The sequence below is a fragment of the Anabrus simplex genome, chromosome 1 (genome assembly GCF_040414725.1).
Source record: "Anabrus simplex isolate iqAnaSimp1 chromosome 1, ASM4041472v1, whole genome shotgun sequence".
Classification (NCBI taxonomy): Eukaryota; Metazoa; Arthropoda; class Insecta; order Orthoptera; family Tettigoniidae; genus Anabrus; species Anabrus simplex.
The window spans coordinates 1,216,968,029-1,216,990,942 of NC_090265.1; the positions used below are offsets into that span (position 1 = coordinate 1,216,968,029).

The 22,914-nt window shown below is 38.9% G+C and overlaps 2 protein-coding genes across 2 annotated transcripts; one reads left to right on the top strand and one right to left on the bottom strand.

Moving 5' to 3' along the window:
• The first annotated feature begins 2,188 nt into the window (after positions 1–2,188).
• Positions 2,189–6,805, top strand: LOC136877600 (NPC intracellular cholesterol transporter 2). The gene is made up of 4 exons (XM_067151767.2): positions 2,189–2,295; positions 4,314–4,421; positions 5,209–5,387; positions 6,615–6,805. Exons 1-4 carry the CDS (start codon positions 2,232–2,234, stop codon positions 6,699–6,701), a joined length of 438 nt encoding a protein of 145 aa, XP_067007868.1. The 5' UTR covers positions 2,189–2,231; the 3' UTR covers positions 6,702–6,805.
• Positions 6,806–13,131: 6,326 nt separating this feature from the next.
• Positions 13,132–21,175, bottom strand: LOC136877610 (NPC intracellular cholesterol transporter 2-like). The gene is made up of 4 exons (XM_067151779.2): positions 21,019–21,175; positions 20,002–20,109; positions 16,391–16,569; positions 13,132–13,280 (listed from the first exon to the last, which is right to left on the bottom strand). The coding sequence occupies exons 1-4, from the start codon at positions 21,080–21,082 to the stop codon at positions 13,194–13,196; spliced, it is 438 nt and encodes a 145-aa protein (XP_067007880.1). The 5' UTR covers positions 21,083–21,175; the 3' UTR covers positions 13,132–13,193.
• Positions 21,176–22,914: the final 1,739 nt, after the last annotated feature.

Consider the following 22,914-nt stretch of genomic DNA (forward strand, 5'->3'; position numbering starts at 1 on the left):
ATAATTAGTAATCACTGGATTGCGTGTCAAAAGCCTGGATTAAATCCCAAACCTGTACGCAGTGCTCTCATGGAGTGATGGCATATGACGCTGTTGATGGTAATTCGTCCATCCGATGGGGGCGTAATTCCTTCAGCAGACCCCTTGGAACTATTCGACAGGTGTAGGTTTTGTGCCAGCAGAGGGCTTTACCCTCTCCCTACGCACAATCATGCACCACGTCATTCACTTCAGTTCTCGAGCATCAAAAGCTGCATGATTTTTGTGCGTTATATCAATTTTTTAAAAAATGAAACGCTCTAAACCGCCCTAGGAGGATGAAAAGACCAAAGACAAAAGTGGCAAGGATGTAATATACAGTTACAGAGACAAAACATTGAAGGTAAATGAAATGAAATGGCGTATGGCTTTTAGTGCCGGGAGTGTCCAAGGACAAGTTCGGCTCGCCAGATGCAGGTCTTTTGATTTGACACCCGTAGGTGACCTGCGCGTCGTGATGAGGATGAAATGATGATGAAGACGACACATACACCCAGCCCCCGGGCCAGCGGAATTAACCAATTATGGTTAAAATTCCCGACCCTGCCGGGAATCGAACCCGGGACCCCTGTGGCCAAAGGCCAGCACGCTAACCATTTAGCCATGGAAGGTAAAATGATGCGTTTGGAGAAAGATGAATGGGGCAACGTTAAGTTACATGAAAGACAGAGAAATGGCTCTAAATTCTTAGGGCCAGCACAGTCACAGTTCTACTTCTCTTTCCCTCAATGACCAAGTCCGTTATTCTCCTGGGTTTTCTCTCCTCCTCGATTCGCCTGACATGACCCATCACCGAATACCTGTTTTGATTCCATTTAAAAACGACATAAAACCTGGAACGTGCTACTTTTATTTATAAAATATGTTAGTAGTCAATTTAGATTTTCCAATTACTTTATGCCTTATGCACTAGTTCACTAACCAATCATTCTGGCAATTATATTGACCTTATGATTGTATGAACTGAGAAACATCCAAAACGATGTTCAGAAGAGACCGACAGTTTCTCAATACATAATATACTTAGAACATGTAAGAAATAGTTATTTGGGCAGCTGCTATGGGAAGTGATCTCCTACGTTACGAGTGAGATTGAATTCAGATGTGACGTAGTAGCTGCTGCGTGCAATATTTTATTTCACACTATGGTGCATTAAATCAGCTGTCATAGATACATTGAAGAGTTTTACTAGTAAAGGAAGAAGTGAAATAATTTCCCATTACATTCATCCATCAGGAATGATCATTCTATTAAGAGTTAATCTACCATGCCCAACGTGAATGTTAACACGAACCAAACTTTTGAGTGACTCTACCATACCATTTATAACCGGGACTGGTTGCAAAATGCAGTGCTCATACCTCATTAACTTTATCTTGTCAAAGCCAAGGATAAAACCAAAGCAGATCTATGATAGGAACAGGTTTGTTCTAGCCCATATCTAAAATACGGGTAGTACACTTTAAACATGATGTCTCACCAGGAATGTATTTGCGGTTCGCTTCACAAATTATGTTATAAATTTCCCCAACTCTCACACAGGTACTGAAGTTTTAGAGCAAATTTAATTAGAAAGGCTGTAAAATGCAATTGTTATATTTCTAAAAGTTTAGGTTCGGCAGTTTACAGGTTTGTCATAAATCCATGTGGCCCTAACACCGAATTTCGGCCCTACCAAGAATTTAAACCCCAATGAGAATATGAAAAGTTCAAACTTCCTATGAAGCTAGTGTATAGTAAATTTATTCAATTCCAATTTATTCAGGGGATCCAGGTTGCGTCATTTCCCACTTATTATTCCTCATGTATCATACACCTGAGCCTTAATATGTATAAATATAATGCCGTGTGAGCTTTTACGTTATAAACATATTTGACATTACCATTTAACCAGTAGCTCAGCAACACAGTCTCCCATACTTTTGTATAATTGTACAAAAGCTTGAAATGGGAATACATATTCTTGTAACTGAGGAGGTACAAGAATATTTCGCATTAATTAAGATCAAACACGATAAAGTGATATTACTACTTTGACACCAAGCACTTGAGATAACGTAGGTCATCAGACACTTCAGAAAGACCAGGTGTGCACCAAAAACCTAGCCGAGATATGGTATATAAACCTGGACTGATCGAGCCATCTTCGGGAATTACATCGCAGTCGACTACAGCTCCATAACATCTCACCATGTTCCGTCTTCTAGCAGTCACTCTTCTGGTAGCAGCAGCCAGCGCTACCTCATTCGATAAATGTAAGTATAATATCATCTTATCAAACACAATTCCTCTCCTGAAATTCGTTTGATATAATTTCATTTTGAGTATGCAGGGAATTTCTTTACGCTCACAACATTTATTGTGTATTTTACACGTAAGAGAGTTTTTGTTTGTGAGAAAAAGTTAATAGATCATTCAAAAGGTTAAATAGTAAAACCAGTACTTTTACCCGAATAATATCACCTATTCTCTGGAACTATTTAACAATATATTTCATTTATTAATATTTTCTCCTCCATTCTTCTCTTTTATTAAGCAAAATGTAACAGTTGTATTTATTCATTTCTTATGGTGCTTATGAAGGAAGCTGGAATAATTATAATAAAGTTTAAACAAATAATTTTAATGTGGGGTTCCTTAGTGACACTTAAGCCATTAGACAATGAAAAGTAATTACAAGCCTTAGGGTAGATCTTAATTTAGACAAATTAATGATTTGTCATAAGAAGTATTCTGATCACTTCTGCTTATGTATGGACTAAATACCTGCTGTTCATAAGTTAGTAAGAATTATTATGGGGCAAAGATAGAGAGGGTATTCTGGTGACTAACGACGTACCCTTCGACAATGAACTCTCCGTAAACAGAACATGGGAAGTTCCAATTCTTACATCTGTGGACTTAACACTTAAGCCGAGTCCTAACATCAGTACACACGGATAATTATAGTTACGTGCACGCACTATGCAAGATAATGTATTTCATCATTTCTTGGTCTAAATGAAACATATGTATCTCATTATGCTTTCTGAAACTCCTTACTGTCCACACAGAATTAATGAGAATACAACACTGAATTTAATTTGATCTTCTGTACCAAGGACGTCTTCATTGTTTTCTGATAAAGATCCATGTTCTCACGTTACGATGTCTGAATTGATTGTTATAGTCAGATTCTATCACTGCAATGACTCCTAACAACACACTATAGTAATAAAAAAAGAAACGACTGTTTCACTGTGGGAAAGCTAATTAGCACTTTTCGAAAATGTTGAGACGTCAGTACGTCCTCAGAGCACTGTGTTAAACAAGTATATTTTTCAGAGTTATTAGCAAAGCACATTATTGAAAAACTAAACGCGAGACTGACAGAAAGTGAGCAAGGAAACGTGCTATCAAGGTATCACGTGGCGACAGTTCTTAGCAATGCACTGAAAATACCGGATAATCATTTTTTTTTTTTTTTTGCTAGGGGCTTTACGTCGCACCGACACAGATAGGTCTTATGGCGACGATGGGATAGGAAAGGCCTAGGAGTTGGAAGGAAGCGGCCGTGGCCTTAATTAAGGTACAGCCCCAGCATTTGCCTAGTGTGAAAATGGGAAACCACGGAAAACCATCTTCAGGGCTGCCGATAGTGGGATTCGAACCTACTATCTCCCGGATGCAAGCTCACAGCCGCGCGCCTCTACGCGCACGGCCAACTCGCCCGGTCGGATAATCATTGGCACTCCGTCTGTCTACTGGAGGGTTAATAATTTCTTCATCGGCTGAACTCATTTCTTGTTTGTAACAGCAGATTATAATGCACTGCGGCCAGTGAACAATAGAAAATTAAATCTAATTTGTGATTCTATGTGGTTGAAAGATGGTAACCAGTGGGGCCATCCTTAAATTATTCGGTGATTTCTGCTGAAGAATCAGTCTCCCCGGAGCCTTTAGTGCAACAATAGCTTCAATTGCTCTCATAGTTCTATTGGTATATTAGGGACCATTCGCATGGACAATAAGGGAAATATTCGTAAATAGTCATCTGTTTCCCTCAACTTATTTCCTTGCACACAATTTAATGATTTTTTCTTTTTCAAATACTGCATAAAGGTTTTGAAATTAAGGCATTCATTAAAGTACATTATGTTACAGTTCCTTGGATAATATTATGTAGAAAATTTCATGAGGACACAAATTGTCGACGGTTTATTTCTAAATTGTTTCTCTGGATTACCTGTGTATACTCTTAGTAAACTGTATCATAACAACCGGATTATTTCAGGTGTGTCGGGACCATCTCCTCTTGAAGTAAGGGTCAGCGGCTGTGACACTCAGCCATGTGAATTCAAGCGAGGAAAGAACATCGTCGCAGAAGTAGACATCGCCATAGGTAAGTACCATGGTAACTACATGAAGTTAACTTTTCATGGAGCTATATCAATGAAATGGAGTTAACTTTGTTGTCGTAAACGTGGTAGAGTGGCTTGGACTGTAAGGCGCTGGCCTTCCAAGAGTATGTTGTCTTATACTGTCCTGGCTTCGACCTGTGTTGTTCGAAAAAGCACAAATGCGCCAGTCTCGTGTCAGTACGTAAAGAAGCTCCCGTGTGACAAAATTCTGACACCACGGCGGCGACCCTGAATACCGTTAAGGTAAGATAGGTACACATAAAAACAATACCATTCTCTTACAGTACTACTTAATTTTGGGACCAGGTACGCCATAACAGCGAAGTCTGGAGACACAATATGAACTTCAGCCTTCACCGTGTTGCGTCGGAATGTCCTTTCAGCCATTTCCGAGCCCAAAAGGACAATTCACCATTGTGGAATTTTCATCCTTTTTCATTTTCACTCTTCAAAAACAAAGGATGCTGGTATGATTATCTGTCCAGAAGTATAGAAGCGTAGACACCATTACGGAAATGGTGCTTGACCGAGAAGTTCACTCAGCCTGCAGCCGAAGATGGCTGGCTACAGACACGTATTTTTCCTGCTGCCGAAGTTGCGGAAAGTTCATCATGGATTTTCATGGCATTACTTCACATGGTGTAGCTCCTTATTCTGTCTGCCATTTGTTCAAAATTCAGAGCATCTATCAAAGTGCAAGGATAGCCCTGAGGATGAAAAGGAGGGAGGATAGCTGATATAATAATGTTCTGCTTTCCTTCGTTTCAGACCATGCCGTGACCAAGTTGACTCCCCAGGTGAAGGCTACAAGTGCTGGTATCACCATCGACTACCCGCTGCCTCAACAGGACGGCTGCAAGAGTCTCACCAACTCAGAGTGTCCACTAGCTGCAGGTGAAGAAGTAACCTACCGCCTGGAGATGCCTATTCTTGAAGCTTATCCTCTGGTAAGAAATTATTTTAAACCTGAACTCGTACCCGACAGTACAATTATTTGACAAGAATCCGTCCCCCAACAGAGAATATATGTGCATTATTTCCAATAGTACATTATATCATATGGTATCTGTGGGGAGTTCTAATCCAAAATTGCTTGTTGATGCTTGTTGTTTTAATGGGCCTAACATCGAGGTCATCGGCCCCTGATGGTACGAAATGAGACGAAATGCAATGACAAGTAAAAATCCAAAATCCTCCACTGACCAGAATTCAAAGCGTGAGGACGCAAAATGAACGAATGGATATGAAGTTAAAACAATCAGTGGAGCCGACCCGTAATGCCTCAGTCTCAGAAACTGACGGAAAACAATAGTAATACTGACCAAGGAACTCCTTCTATAGCTCAATATTGAATCGAGGATGCTTGCAAGATAAAGGAGTCCAAAATATAGGTCATCGGGCTCTCATAATGGTGTTTATCGCCTGGACAGTAGAAGCATGGTATTTGACATGGCGCGGTACTAATCAAAAGTATCGTAGACTCGCGGTATTCCACACATTTTGGTACTACTCACAGGTAGTGAAATTCGCACATGTAATACAGACCTATGGTGTTTCACACATAGCGGCGCCATTTACAGGCAACGCAAACCTATGGTTTTCATCACCTAAGTGTACTAACCACAAGGACTCGCACTATCCCGTGGTGTTCCTTATATAGTGGGTACTAATCATAGGCAAGCCAGAACCCTGGTGTCGCTCACATAGTGCTACTAATCACAGGTACCGTAAAAGCCTGACCGCACGGTGCTCCTGATTGCTACCAAACACAAACCTATTTGGTAACGAACATAGTGGTACTACGCGCAAGTAACAGAGACCCATGGTTTTCCCCGCGTGGTGGTACTAAACACAAGTAGTTTCATGGTTCTAATCCAATCATCCCTTGGTCGCCCCTTTTAGTCGCCTCTTACGACAGGCAGGGGATACCATGGGTGTATTCTTCGTCTGCGTCCCCCACCCAAGGGGGTTAATCCAAAATTGTAGATGATAAATTCTCCCACAACGAACCTACGAGTACTCTATATCATACTCAGTTCTGAATTAAAAGTAGTATGGATGAGAAGGATTATAGCATAACATCAATGATGGCGATAATAACCTCGAAGTTAATGCCCATAACAACATCAATGCCATTACAATAACACTGACAATGTATTCTTTCTCCTCCTCAGGTTACGGTGGACATTCAATTTACTCTGGTCGACCAGGACAAGAAAGCCGTTGAATGCTTCCAAATTACCGGCCAGGTTGTCAACTGAACCGTCCTCACACATCGACTGAAGCTATTTCCTCAAACATCTGCTGTAATAAAATTGATATAAATCTAATTTGATTAATAAATGCTTCTATGATTTTTGTCGAACATACTGACGTTAAACCACTCATCACTTGGTGGCCATTTTCATCGTCCTCTAATGACTCCTCTAATGACTATTTTTCACATCATCAAGGCTTTCCACATTCATACATCTATCACATCGACCGAATAACCCTCCATCCACAAAAACAGATACATGCATCCTTTATTTTAACTTAAACTTTTGTTATGGTCACATAAACTTAGATCAATCAATCAATCAATCAATCAATCAATCAATCAATCAATCAATCAATCAATCAATCAATCAATCAATCAATCAATCAATCAATCAATCAATCAATCAATCAATCAATCAATCAATCAATCAATCAATCAATCAATCAATCACCTCTGACCTGCATTTAGGGCAGTTGCCCAGGTGGCGGAATCTCTATCTGTCTTTTCCCAAATAATTTCAAAGAATTTGGAAATTAATAGAAAATTTCTCTTGGTAAATTATTTTAATCTCTATCTCTTCTTAGTAGAAATGAATATTTGCCCCAATTTATCCTCTTGAATTCCAGCTTTATCTTCATATTCTGATCTTGCCTACTTTTAAAAACACAACTCAAAGTTGTTGATCCACTAACGTCATTCCACGCCATCTCTACACTGACAGCTCGGAACACACCACTTTGTCGAGCAGCTCGTCTTTTTTTTTTGTCCCAACTCTTCCCATCCCTAATTTTTCAACATTTTCGTAACGCTACTCTTTTGTCGGAAATCATCCAGAACTATTCGAGCTGCTTTTCTTTGGATTTTTTCCAGTTCTCGAATCAATAATCCTGGTGAGGGTCCCGTACACTGGAACCGTACTCTAATTGTAGTCTTACCCGACGCTTATGTGCATTCTCCGTATACGCCTATCCTTACTACAAACCCTAAATACCATCATAACCATGCGCAGAGATCTCTACCATTTATTTACAGAACGAGAGACAGAACATTCACTCCACTGCACTGCTCGACTAACCCTCAACTCTGACTGAGAACACTCGTTTGACCTCGTCTGGCCAGCCTTAAATAAGGAAGCTGTCCCATGGAGCTTCTTCCCAAAGTGAGAGGACTGATGAGTCCTCTCGATTCTGAATGATCTGGGTTCACTTTCCGTATTTTTTCGCACCACCCAGGGCCTCAGTAAAATGACAGAGTGGTGGCAAGGACGGAGTATCTTGCGCTGCTTGCTCGTTCCTGATTGGTTATCTGGCCGGCAGTTACATCTGAGTAGAAACGTCGGTGGTTCCTAAGGCGGAGCCGACGTTACTCCTCCCCAAGGTACAACAAAATGGCGGGAACCATCACAATATTTTTTTTCCCACTAGTTGGTTCCTTCTCTCTCTGACTCAGCTGTTATTCACAGATTAACTTAATCATCATTTGTTTGCCGTGATTTCTGCCATTCGCATTACATTTCTAGATAACATCTGGTTAAAATTGAAATCACACGCGACAATAACGTTCCATTCTGTGTAGTTCCACACATAGCTGGTTATCATATGAAATAAAATGGTGTATGGTATATTGCCGGGAGTGTCCGAGGACGAGTTCGGCTCAAAAGATGCTGGTCTTTTGATTTGACACCAGTAGGCGACCTGCGCGTCGTGATGAGAATGAAATGATGATGAAGACGACACAGACACCCAGCCCCCGTGTCAGAAGAATTAACCATTTACGGTTAAATGTCTCGATCCTGCTGGTAATCGAGCCCGGGACCCCTGTGACCAAAGGCCAGAACGCTAACCATTTAGCCATGGAGCCGGACTATCTTATGAAATAATTACGCATCAGTGTCAGCGTCATTATTCCTGATATGTACACCCAAAAAATCAAGTTGCCTCTTATCTTTAGAGGTGAGCCTTACATCTTAATTCCATATTTGTCATACTTAAATATTTCGTACCTAAGAAATTCTTCTACCTTCCATATGAATCCTCCTCCTCCTACCATTCTTATCCTGTCTCTACGAAAAACAATACCAAAAATGGAATGATATACGCATAATTAAAGTGATTTGATGGAATATGATGATATTCCTTCAAGAACCACACATGCCTTTCAGTTATTAATGATATGATTTCTTTTTCTGGTATTTGTAATAATATTTTATTCTAATAATATTTATTACTTACTTACTTACTGGTCGGCGCTACAGTCCTTGTAGGTCCTTGGCCTCCTTTATCACCTGCCTCCATTCATCTCGGTCCTCAGCTTTTCTTCTCCAACGTTTAACTCCTAACTTTCTAAAGTCATCCTCAACATCATCAATCCACCTTTTCCTGGGTCTTCCTCTTCTCCTCCTTCCATCAAGTTTCCCTATAAACACCTTTTTTACGGTGCAGGTTTCTGCCATTCTCTGAACATGACCGGCCCACCTAATTCTTCCCTGCTTAATTTTAGCAACAATATCTGGCTGGCCAAACAGTCCTTGCAGCTCTACATTTGTCCTCATTCTCCACCCATCCTGCTCTCTTACTGCACCGAATATCTTTCTCAATATCTTCCTTTCCCACCGTAACAGCCACTGTTCTTCTCTGGAGGTCATCACCCAGCATTCTGAGCCATACATAACTATTGGTCTTAGTACTGTTGTGTATATTTTAATTTTTGTATTCCTGCTGACATTCCTGGATTTAAACATATTTTGCAAGGCGTAAAAGCATCGGTTTCCACTTGTTATCCTCTCCTGTATTTCCACGGAGGTTTTATTGTCCTCTGTTATTATAGAGCCTAGATATTTGAAAGATGTGACTCTTTGATATTCCTTCCCATTTAATCTTACTGGGGTCCTTCCTCTTACTCCCTCTGTATCTCCCATCTTCATATATTTTGTTTTGTTTATATTCACTTCTAGTCCTAGGTCCCGTGCTTTCCCTTCTAATACTGAGTAGCTCTCTTCAAGAGCTCTTTCATTTCTTGCAATTATTGCTACATCATCAGCATATGCTATCACTTGTACTAATCTGTTCAAAATGGTTCCCCCTGGGTTGATGGGCAATTCACGGATTACTTTTTCCAATGCTAGGTTAAAAAGAAGTGTGGAAAGTACATCTCCCTGTCTTAGTCCTCTCTCCACTAAAAACTCCTCTGACAGATCTTGCTCCACTCTCACCTTGCATACCGTTGTTTTCAAAGTCATTTCTGTTAATCTAATCAATTTCCTTGGGATTCCAAATTCTTTCATAATCTTGTAAATTTTACCCCTATCTAGACTGTCATATGCCTGTTTAAAATCAACATACAGCTGATGTAGCTGTTTGTCATATTCATAAAATTTCTCTAGCACTTGTCGTAATATAAATATCTGATCCAGAGTAGAGCGATGTTTTCTAAAACCTGCTTGGTAATCCCCTAATATTCTTTCCATCCATAATTCCAATCTTAAGGCTAGTACCTTACCAAAAACCTTGTACGTTCCATCCAGCAAGGTGATCCCTCGATAATTTCCACATACTGCCTTATCTCCCTTTTTATGTAATGGGTAAATTATACCCAATGTCCAATCCTTGGGTATTTCCTCCTTTGTCCAAACCTCCTTAATCAATTCATAAACAGCCATTTCTATTCCCTCTCCCCCATATCTCAACAGCTCTGACTCCATTCCATCTTCACCTGGGGCTCTATTATTCTTTAATGCATTAATTGCAGCTTTGACCTCTTCTAAGTCTGGCTCTTTTACTGATTCCTCTTCCAATTCTCTTTCTTCCCCATCAACATTTATATTTTCCTCCTCTCTATCATCTTCATTATTTCCATTGAGTAACTCGTAAAAATACTCCTGCCATCTTCCAAGCACTTTGCTTTTATCACCCAGAAGGTTTCCATCTTTATCCTTGAAGAAAACAGCTCTTGGTTGAAACCCTCTCTTAATGTCTTTTGTTCTTTCATAGAACTTTCGTACCTCGTTTCTATCCTTCATTTCATCCAGTTCTTCGATTCTCTTTCTTTCAAAAGCTCTTTTCTTATATCTACATATCTTATCTGCTCTTCTTCGTTTCTCTCTATACTCTTCTACTGTTTGTCTTGTTCTCCTTTGAAGCATTCTGTTCCTAGCATCATTCCTCTCTTGGATTAATGTTGAACATTCCTCATCAAACCATTCTGCTCTCTTTACCAATTTCTTCTTTCCCAAGGTACTATCTGCAACTTCACTGATAGTTGTTTTCAGTATCTCCCATTTATCTTCCACTTCTCCTTTCTCCCATAATTCCCTTTTTATTGCCAAAGATTCAGCTATTTTCTTTTTGTATTTCTCTTGCAATTCCTCATTTTTTAGTCCTTCAATATTGTGCTTTGCCTTTCTTGTTACTTTTTCCGTTCTTGCCAAATCTATTTTTTGTCTGTACTTGACTCTAACAAGATAGTGGTCTGTATCTGCATCAGCACCTCTGCAGCTTCTAACATCCATAATATCTGATGCATGTCGCCTGTCTATAATAACATGGTCTATTTGATTTCTTGTCACACCATCTGGTGAAATCCAGGTCTCCTTGTGAATGTTTTTCCTAGGATGCCAAGTACTTTTAATTATCATCTGCTTTCCACTCACAAAATCAATCAATCTCAATCCGTTATCATTACTTACTTCATGCAGGCTTTCTTTCCCTACTAAGTGTTTGTACACTTCTTCTCTTCCAATTTTTGCATTTAAATCTCCAAGGATAATTTTTACATCATGCCTTTGAACTTTATTAATTTCTTCCTCCAATTTGGTATAAAATGCATCTTTCTTCTCATCTTCTGCCTCCTCAGTAGGGGCGTACACACAAAACACAGTTACGTTGAAGAATTTTGCCCTAATTCTCACAGAGCACATCCTATCATTGAATGGAGTAAAGTTGATCACGCTTTGCTTTACTGACTTATGTATGAGGAATCCTGTGCCATTACTGCCTGCTTTTTCTCCACTGTACATCAAAATATGTTGTCCAGACATCATCATCCCTTGCCCTTTCCATCTTAGTTCCTGTAGAGCTGCTATTTTCACTCCATACTTATCCATTTCATTCCTTAATACTTTTAACTTGCCAGGTCTCTTCAATGTCTTAACATTCCACGTTGCTAATATAATATCATTTTTCCTTCTCTTTAGCCGTTTTTGTCGCCGGTTCGTCACCAAGTTTTCCAGCCCTGCATTATTCATTCTTAAGGTATCCGTAACAGTTGGTTTTTTTTACGAGGTAGGGGAGTTAACCCTACGCTCAACCCCCAACCTGGAGGACCAGGGTATCACTCTTAGTCTGGATCATCACCTTAGACCTGTCCGGCTTGGGTGGCCCTACCAGGAGCAGATGCTCCCGCCGGCATAGCTCTAAGGATCATTTGACCACGCAAGCCTCCAATAGACACCCGGCAAAATATATTTTGCCTTCGTCAAGGTGGTGATACCTTCGGGAGGAATAATATTTATTACTCAATTTTAAATTTGCATTAATGTATTCAGTAAAGCATGTACACCTTGAGATGTAATCGGAGTTAATGAGATGTCTGTGCTGGGAGTAAACCGTCACTGGTCCGTTGTCTTTTACAAGCGAGTTCAAGGCTGATCTTGGCCATTGTGGAGTCGCCATTCTTCGGTGGGATATCGTGTTGTTCATACGCGAGCATTATGTGAACTTTTATTTTGGAGATTTTTGCCCATTATCATCTCATTCTGTGTTGGCATACGTTACCTAAGTCACGTATTATTAATCTAGTGCCCGTTTTACAACCCTTGAATCGATATTTTTAATGCATGATCGTTAGTTGTGTGACTTTACATCTGTAACGGTTGTTTGAATGTACTGTAATGCAGAGTGACACTGAGTAGAGGCTGCATTATAAGGATCATGATGATTCCTATTGAGTACTGTATCACTATTATTTCAATCATATTAACTGTTCGGTAATTTTCAGGGACAAGTTGAGGTTAAAATGTTATAACGTAATTATTTTCAGTACAAGAAAAGGGAAAAATGTTGAGAAAAATGAAACACAGATGCTTTGTTACAGCTAAATCTTCATGTGCTTTAGGGGGGGGGGGGGCTAGGGGGTATTATTTGTTAACGTGTTGTCCTAGAATCATTTATTGGAATATATACTTTGATTTTTCATAATTAATGATATAATATTATATTTTTCTAGTGCATCTTTTCAGGCGCGATGTCCATTATATGATGAAAGCACTGATTTTTGTTGGGGAGAAGAAGGATATAGGTATGCGGGCCCACGTGGGGCATGCGAATCTTCTGAGGATATGAAATCGTTTACTACCTTTTCCTGACATAGATATAGACAAAGAGTGATGTGGTGGTCGTTAAAATATGCCAAATTGAGGTAATGAAACTCGTAAATATAGTTTAAATACATCAGTTTATTATTAAGTGTTAGGTACACTCAAGTCTCTTACAGCAGTTCAGTTTACAACCTGGCCTGTAATTCTGAAGCATTCCACAGGTTTCTTGTCTTGGTCGACCAGTGTCAGCTGGATATCTACTTTGATCTAGAAAAGATAAAAATTGTATTATTACTATACAACACTGGTGATCATGCAACATTTGTGTGATATATGGAATCGGTGAATAACGTGTGTTGCCAACAACAAGTCAATGCTCTAGAAACATTTTGTTTAAATTGAGGGGTTCAGTGCCAGATGAAGCTATCTCACACATATTGAAAAATGTAGCTTTTTAGACCTCTGCCACCATCTCTCTCTTTCGGTACAAATCTTTGGAATATTATCTGTAAACTGTACCATTTACATTAATATACGGAGACTATTACATTTTCCTCAATGAGAATGATTGTGCCAGAGGGAGCTATCAGTCACTAGATAGTTCATAGATACACAAACTGTAGCGGAATTATTATTTATTGTCTGATGGATGGTTGAACTACCGTTACTTTGTCCAGAGGGAAGGAATATTCCTGCGCAGAAAACTGCAGTATCTACTATCCATCAGAACATTCAGTATATACCGGCAGAGTATCATTCTTTTTATAACGGTTTAAGATTATCAGACAATGCAGAATCATGTCAATGAGCTGAAGAAATTGTATAGCTCAGTAGTTTGTGTTCCTTAGCTTATAATATTTTGTTTATTGTTTCGTTTATGTATATTCATAGTAAATAATATAGTTTGCAGTGATAAAATAATAAAAGATGCGATAAATATTTCACTATCTTGTATTTTGTAGATTAGTACATAATGTGGTGCATGTACTGAACTAGAAAATATTGTACCTCAATATAAGATTATCAAAAAAATAACAAATCAAATAAAACTCGCTTCTTCTCCCGTACTGAGTCCCTCAATTATGTGAGATTTACTGGCGGAGGAAATTATTCTAAGATATAGCTCAACGTAACAATCATCAAGAATAGTTTATCAGTGAAATAACATTTCTATCATTGATGATAAACATTAATAAAATTTCATTTTGCAAAATACTGGCGGAGAAGTATATAGGGTTGTGGAAAAGCCGTAAGACAGGGCCAAAGCCACATCAAGTTGGAAAGAGGCTAAGATAAATAAGATATAAGTGCAAATAAATACTTGGTAATCATTTTCGCCGTATAGCCGCGGCAGTAAAGACGTGCACAGTTTACAAGTCTTGAAAATTTCCACTCCTGGCTGGGTGCATTGCCTTGGGGTTAATTAGCCTCTATAACAAATGTGTACAAAAATTGAATTCTTGAGGTGAAAATATTCGAGCATGAAGATAATCAACCACTCTATTCTACTTAGCGCCGAGCTTAACGGATAGCGGTCTCCAAAGGCTTTCATGGCCTGCACGGAGATCACTTTGAATTATATTGTTCAGTAATATGTTTCGATAAAAGCTATACTTATCATTGTTGACTTGCTAATGTAAGAATATGAAAACTTTTCAGTTTTCCGAACACCACTTGCAATATTAAAAAATTAAATATATGTGTTCTGAGGAATCAGAAAATACCTACTTGATAGGACGAAACATGTTATTCTTCAATTAGTGTTTTATTTAGATTTTATATCTTAATGGTATGCCTTTGCTGGCGAAATGTATTGTTTACAGTGCACTATGTCTTCTGGTATGGGCTATATCAAATTTGTTACTTTCATTGATCTGTCTCAGTCTCATCCTTGGCTTTGACAATATGAAAGTGACTGAGGTATGAGTGATGCTAGTAATACCATTCCTTATGCAGCCAGTCCCTGTTATGAATGATGTGAAAATATCGCTCATAGGGTCGGTTGGTGCATACATTTCAGTGGGCTTGGCAGACTGATGTGTAATAGCAACTGCTGGCTCGGTGAGGAAAGCAACGGGAAACTACCTCACTCCTCATTTCCCTAGTACGCCTCTTCAGTGACGCCTAGGCTATTTATTACAACTGTTGGCGGAGCTGCAGAGGATCAAACCAGCCTTCGGGGTGAATACCCAACATACACATACATACATCTTAATAATTTTAATAAATTTTGTTTGATCGAGAAGTTTTTACGTTATTCATACTTTAATACGTCAGTTTTTATTTTACTCTCTCTAAGGTACTTTCATTTCACAGCCGGTTTAGTCATTAGATAAAAAAAGCAAAGTCACCTCCGTACAGGCCATGAAGCCCCTTGGAGGAGTGGAAGGTAAAGGCTTCCACGATTGTTAACCTCGGCACGTGATGTGGTAGAGTGGTTAGCTTTACTCCCGGTCGCTTTTGCCCCCAGGAATTAACCTGGTACTCATTTTTGGCGTATGCTGAGTGAACCTCAGGGCCACATGCACCTATGGAAGTGGAAATGTCGTTTCTTAAATTTTACGATTTCCTGACGGGGATTCGAACCTACGTCCTTCCGGGTGAACGGAGCACGCCTTTACCGCCTCGGCCAGGCAGCCCCTTAGTCATTAGATAAGCATTTGCGTTAACTACTACCTAAAGGGAAAATGTTGTCCTATCGCTAGTCATTTGCTACAAATCGACATATCGCTCAAAAAAAAAAAGGAGTTACTGAGAGAGAAAATAGGAATAGAAGTGAACATGGAGTTCGTGTAAGGCAACATCTTAAAATTCTTCTCCAGTTGCAATGATAATTGACGTAATATCATTTAGAGGATATTCAGCGGTCGGATAACCCTCCGTGGGCGAGGGAGGTAAAATACACCCACGGTATCCCCAACCTATCGTAAGAGGCGACAGAAAGGGAAATCCCCAGTATTTCTCAAAAAAAGGAGCGTGGGTTATTCACCACTGATTCCCTAGCTGAGTCGGCAATTTTTTCACTTTTTTACCAGCCTCCTCACTTTCATATTTCCTATTTGACCTCTCTTGGTCAACTGTTTCCAACATGGCGGTATTAAAATGACGTAGCCTAAGGTGCCTTTTCATTTCATTCCCTGTCCTTTGCCTTTCTATTCCCGATACCTTCATTCTTCCATTTAACTTCTGATTAGTCTTAAGACAGGTTGGTTGCCGAGTTGCACTTTTTAAAACAACAAATACCGCCATCATTCCATGAACGTCCTTCACTAAGTAGCAACTATTTTCTACATATTACGAAAACACATTGGTGGACTTAAGCTGAAATATTACGAGTTCTTAACGGATCCGTGGATTGTTAAGTGCTCTAGTCTTACCAAGGGATAAACTTGTAGAATGGGCATCTCCAGGCGGTAGGTTACTTCTTCACCAGCACCTAGAGGGCACTCAGAGTTGGTGATGCTCTTGCAGCCGTCCTGCTGGGGCAGTGGGTAGTCGATGGTGATACCTGCAGCGGTGGCCTTTACTTGAGGAGTCAACTTGCTCACAGCATGATCTGAAAAACAGATAAAGAAATATATTGGACGTCAAATATTATTCGTTCTGCAAGCTATGAGGTTTTTTCGTAGGTCCTCACACTTATTGGTATTCTCTCGTATTGATCAAAATTCCTGGATAAATTAAATGCCGTGGAGGGAATTAAAGAATTTCGAATGCTACGACGCTGGCGTCCCCAGTGAATAGTACTTTTTATTTTTGTGTACTGATTAATAATAATAATAATATGGCCAAGCGAGTTGGCCGTACGGTTATGGTCACGGAGCTGCAGGCTTGCATTCAGTTATAGTAGGTTCGAACCCCATTATCAGTAGCTCTAAAGATGGTATCCCGTGGTTTCCCAAACTGTAAAATGTTCAAAAAAAGAACATAGTAATAATTTAATAATGTGATCTCCTAAATCTGAATCACTGTGACGGAATTCCCAACCAGTTTATTCCCAAAAAATAGCAATAAGACAGACGAAATCGAGTTTAGAAAACTAAGCTACCAGAATATGTGATAGAGTTAAAATGTTGCCGTTCAAGTTAGTATTCTTATTCGCACAAAATCTGCATATATTTTGGCGAGTGTCATTATTTCAATTAATCTTCTCAGTCACGTCAGCAAGCTAGATTTTTATACCTTTTTTTAGTCTCCATATTCCTCCTTATATTACACCATTTCAGTTATGCATTGTTCCTTTTATTTCACCAAGGAAATGCACATTGCACAACTCATTAAATTAATGTCACTTTTTATATAAATTTAGTTTGTTATTCATTTAAATTCACCGTCAGCACCTCTGAAGATGGTTTTCCGTGTTTTCCCATTTTTACACTAGGCAAATGCTGGCTGGAGCTGTACGTCAAAGACACGGCCGCTACCTTTCCAATCCTAGCCATGCCCCAATCTTGCGCCACCGAAAGTCTTTCATGTGTTGGTGTGACGTTGAAACCACTAGCAAAAAAGTAAATTCTGCTATCAACTCTCACTGAGTGTCAGTTTCTTTGACTAGCTGTGATAAACTACTTCTGATCCCATGAATTCTCAAAGTGTCGAAGATATTTTCCCATGGAGTTCTATAACATGTATTCTCTAGATCAGGGATTTCCAAATTGCGGCCCGCGAGGACTTTATAAATGTATTTTAAGAAATGTGAAGAAAAATTTACGAAAAAATATTTGATAGCTCGTTCAAAAGTGTATTCATTTTAATATCCTGTATGTCCGACTCGTTGGCCGAATGGTCAGCGTACTGGCCTTCGGTTCAGAGGGTCCCGGGTTCGATTCCCGGTCGGGTCGGGGATTTTAACCTTAATTGGTTAATTCCAATGGTCCGGGGGCTGGGTGTTTGTGCTGTCCCCAACATCCCTGCAACTCACACACCACACACAACACTATCCTCCACCACAATAACACGCAGTTACCTACAAAAGGCAGATGCCGCCCACCCTCATCGGAGGGTCTGCCTTACAAGGGCTGCACTCGGCTAGAAATAGCTACACGAAATTAATTAATATCCTGTATAGACCAATATTATCTCCTGTTTTTAGTATTCACTTGTGCTGAATAGATTCTTTGATTTAGTAAAATGAAAATCCAAGCTTCGCCGGAAAATGAGCCCTCAATTATAAAAATGGCCTTGGGATCCATACCAATTCTCGAACTACATGCCAACCTCACTGTGGCCTTTTTATTCAACGTACAGTGCAATGAATACCAAGAAATACTTTAAGAGCCATTGGTGTAAGAAGCGGTTTCATTTCTTCTCTCATTGGCAGTATTGGCTGGTACACAGTGAACATTTTCAGGGAAGTACTCCTGGAAGTACATTGTTGGGATTTTAGGCGCTTACAAATGTATAGCATTGTGCCCTCCACACTACTACCACTAAATTGTCCTTTTTGTTCGAACTACATTATTAATTTTAGTTTGTCTTTCATTTTACTTTTTTAATTTGTCAAATATTAATTCAAATGAACTGATATTGCTGGGTGCTCTTCTTCCTAATACAATCGTCCTGGGTATACTAGTGATTATTCTTAATTTCACTCTTTTATGGAAATGTAAAATAGTGTTTTAAGCAATTAAAGTTATTAAACCTTCCTTTCGATTCCATATTACTTTGTATACTGGTACCTGTGTCGTATTTGCGGAATTTTATGAAAATTGGCCTATTATTAAAGTGAGGCCCGCAGTCATGCTTCAGGTTTCCAATGTGGCCCTTGAGTTCTTACTAATTGGAAAACCCTGCTCTAGATCTATAAAAATGGTCATTTTCTGAGTCTCTGGTCCTGATAGTAGCTACATGACCAGTAATTCTCTTATTCTCTACCAGGCTCCTCAATTTCATCTTGCCTATCCGATTCACTTGGTCATCTCTTCTTCTCTTCCGACCCCGACAGTATCAGGTTTGTGAAGCCTAGGGAGCAAACATTTCTCACGCTTTTCGAGGCCATTCTCCTTCTTTGGCCGATAACTTCATATATTCCATATATTTCCATTTCTGATTAGTTTTAAGTTCCCAGTCGCACTTGTTCTTAAACCAATAATCACAATCACCTCCACCACCACATTATTCTCCACCATTATTCTCACCATCTTCTTTAATATACATGTAAACATCTTACCTGAAAAAATGTATTTATCTCGAATGATGTTGCAATATTTTCTATTACAGTTCTTACTGAAAACTGCTATTACTGCTTTCGTCCAATCGGAATGTACCAATGAAGTAAATTTACCCATGCATTGACGATTTACTTGCCTATTCTGGATTAATTTTAATACTTTTTCTGCTCAGTGGTATATTCTTTCAACTTTCTTAAACAGCGTGATTTCATTACCATAACTATTCTTATCTCAATGAATTCTGTTGCTCAATATTACACAGTTGAACATAGAATACATTGATTGTGTTGTATATAATTTGGATTGTCATGTGTAATGTTACTTATTGCGCAAAAGGATGACCGATGATAATAAATTTATCTATTACATTTCACTAAACAACCAACAAACTCTTTGATTTTTATACTTTTACCACTGTTCTTGCAGTCGGAATCGCTATAGGATCTATGCGAGTGTTAGAGCACCAAAATCAAACCGTTAGACAAAGCATTTTATAATGGCTACGACGATTCAATCGACATTCTCCCCATTTCCTCCAGAAAAATCTTGAAATATTTAGTTACAAGATATCTTCAACAATACTGTATTAATCCCAGTAATGTTTCAACATTCGCACAGGCAAATGCACTTAACCTTGGTATAGGCTATGATGTGTCAGCACCATACGAGAAAAATAGCCACGATGTCCATATCTAATAGTTTGCATTAAGAGTGTCATGAGAAGCAGCAAATTGAACTTATCATCGAAGTTGCGTAATGAGTACCAATAACACTAATCATCTAACACTAATCATAATAATATTATGAATTATACTTACCAATGGCGAAGTCTACCTCAGCGACAATGTTCTTTCCGCGCTTGAATTCACAGGGCTGAGTGTCACAGCCGCTGACTCGCACTTCCAAAGGAGACGGTCCTGATGTGCCTGTAATGAATGGCATTAAGTTGTAATTTAATTAGAATATTAGCCATGCAATTATCGATAAATATGCCTTTCGATCAATTTGACTCATCTTGTCCTCCCAGATAATTTCTGTTTAACAGGTCGTACTGACAAATATCATCTTCTAAATTTTCGAGTTTTCTCCAGACAAAGAAAAACCAGGCAACATGCGCACCGTAACAAATTTAATCTCCAAACATGCATAGATGAGTAATTACGTACGTTCTAGAGCTGAAGAGATTTTAAAATAATGCCAGCCACCTTACATTTCTTGAAATAATCTGAGTTATATTGCATTATAGCTACTTTTTTACCCTTATTCATGTAAGGAATATTAATCGTCGTGGTCAATACGACTGAAAACGTATTATGAGTGAGACCTATCCGGTATCATGTGTGACTATAGTGCCTAATCTGTCACGTGATTTTGTAATTAACGGGGGCTATAATTGAGAAGAATGTGTTTGAATACCCATCCCTTATTCGTCTGGGTGTTGAAATAGAGAACAAATTTATAATTTGGTCTAGACTGGTATATTAAACAACCTGTATTCTTAGGTGTGTCCCCAGTGGCAATGCACCTTGTTATAGGATTCCTAACGAAACGAAACAATCGGGAGGGAAGGTATTGTACTGATCCAAAGACTAAAGTAATGGCTACGAAATTCAATACGTAAAAGAGCTGAATCACTTATTCAGATGAACAGAATATTTTATCTTTGTAATGACATATAAGAGAGTGTTTTTTGTCACTCGTAGCTGCCACAGAAAAAAGTACAGTGGCAAGTTTATTTAAGCCGCACTTATGCAACGAATTTTAATCAGTAATTGATATACTTTTTTCCGTATTTCTTTCGTTTGTAAGATGAAGATAGCACATGTTCTACTCACACTTGTCGAATGAGGTAGCGCTGGCGGCTGCTACCAGAAGAGTGACTGCTAGAAGACGGAACATGGTGAGATGTTATGGAGCTGTAGTCGACTGTTATTGACTGCACGAAAATGACTCTGATAGTGAAGGTATATATACTATACCATTCACGACTGGGCGTCTGCTGCACACCTGGTCTTTCTGAAGTGTCTGCATGATACCCGTTATCTCAAGTGCCTAGAGACAATGCTGTAACACCACTCTAATTATCAGTGTTAAAATTTTAGGAATCCTATATGTGGTTCAAATTATGAGTTGCCTTGTTTTGTTGATTGTCAAGCTTTAGTGAATGCCCTTAGATGAAGTTACAAAGCAAAAATAACAAAATAATACAGTCATAATGTCGTGTGGGACGGGAGGAAACTAATCGCTGTATCCCCTGCCTGCCGTATGAGGTAACTGAAAAGGGGAACTTGGGTTGGCGACCGGTTTCCCATAGCTAAGTTCGGCGTTTCTTCCACTTACTTGTGACAAGTTACCAAATTTACAGCCTTCATATCCGAACTCTCTTGGTCAACTCTTGTTTTTTTCCGACCTCCATGAAATTATGTGTGTGAGGCCCAGGTTCTACTTCATGTTTATGCCCTTCGTGATCCTTCTATGTCTTTTATGATGCTTTCATTCTTCAAACAATCGGACCTCTTCTTATTTCTCTTCTGAACAGTGTTAAAATAGGATGGTTGGCCAGTTGTGCTTTCTATTAAAAGTGTAATTACCACCACAACCACATTTTAAAAAGATATGATACTCCGCATTCCTTATGTCGTAAATCGTAGTGTGTAAATATTTATCTGTTAATTTGTTTGTGAGTGCGTTTTATTAAGTTGTTAGGAATTTTGTAAATTTTGAGCGAATTCCTGAGTGACTGCGTTGTAATTACGTTATGCTACCTATAACGGAATATTTTTAGCTCTTCTTCTTCTACCGCTTTTCAATACCTGTGGGGTCACGGGTACTAACTGTGTCGCACGTGTGGATTTGCCCTGTTTTACGCCCGGACGCCCTTCCTCATGCCAACCCTACACGGAGGGATGTAATTGCTATTACGTGTTTCTGTGATGGTTGCTAGTGCGTCATGTTGTCTGAATGTAAAGAGGAGAGTGTTGGGACAGATACAAATACCCAGTCCCCGGTACATTTCGCATGTATTACGGGGTGAAATACTGGGCATAGTTTTCACAATTAATGAAAATTAGTTCATTTTATAGGATTCTAAAATTCTGCATACAACTTTGTTCAGCTATAGAGTAACTATCAGTAATGAATTTGCGGGTAGTGTTATTGTGTCATTGCCTCAAAGCACTTGAGATAGCGTGGGCTATCAGACACTTGAGAGAGACCAGGTGTGCGAAACACTTCTGGGTTCTTTAAATTTGCTTGACAGCAACATCAAATTCACTATGGAAAAACAAAACGATAAAATGTTAAATTTCTTGGACCCGACATTAACAAATATCATCAATAGGATAGATTTCGATATTTTTAGGAATCCCACATAATCCATCAACACCATCAACAAAAACTCAACCACCCAGGAACTCACAAACAAGCAGCTTACAACATCTTTATTAATTATTAAAAGATTCCCATGAGTAATGGAAACAAACAAAAATAAATTAGAATAATAAAACAAATTGCCAAAGCAAATGGTTACAACCCAGAAATGATACACAAAAGTATACGTAAAAAAGAAAATGGAGGAAAAAAGAAAAACCATGAGAGAAGAAAGGAAATCTTTGAACTAGCCATTTTATAACATTTACGCATTTTGAAAATCAAGTTTTTAAAATCTCTAATATATTCAAGAAATTTCCTCTCAAAACAGCATTTAGAACCAGAAACATAATATACGAACA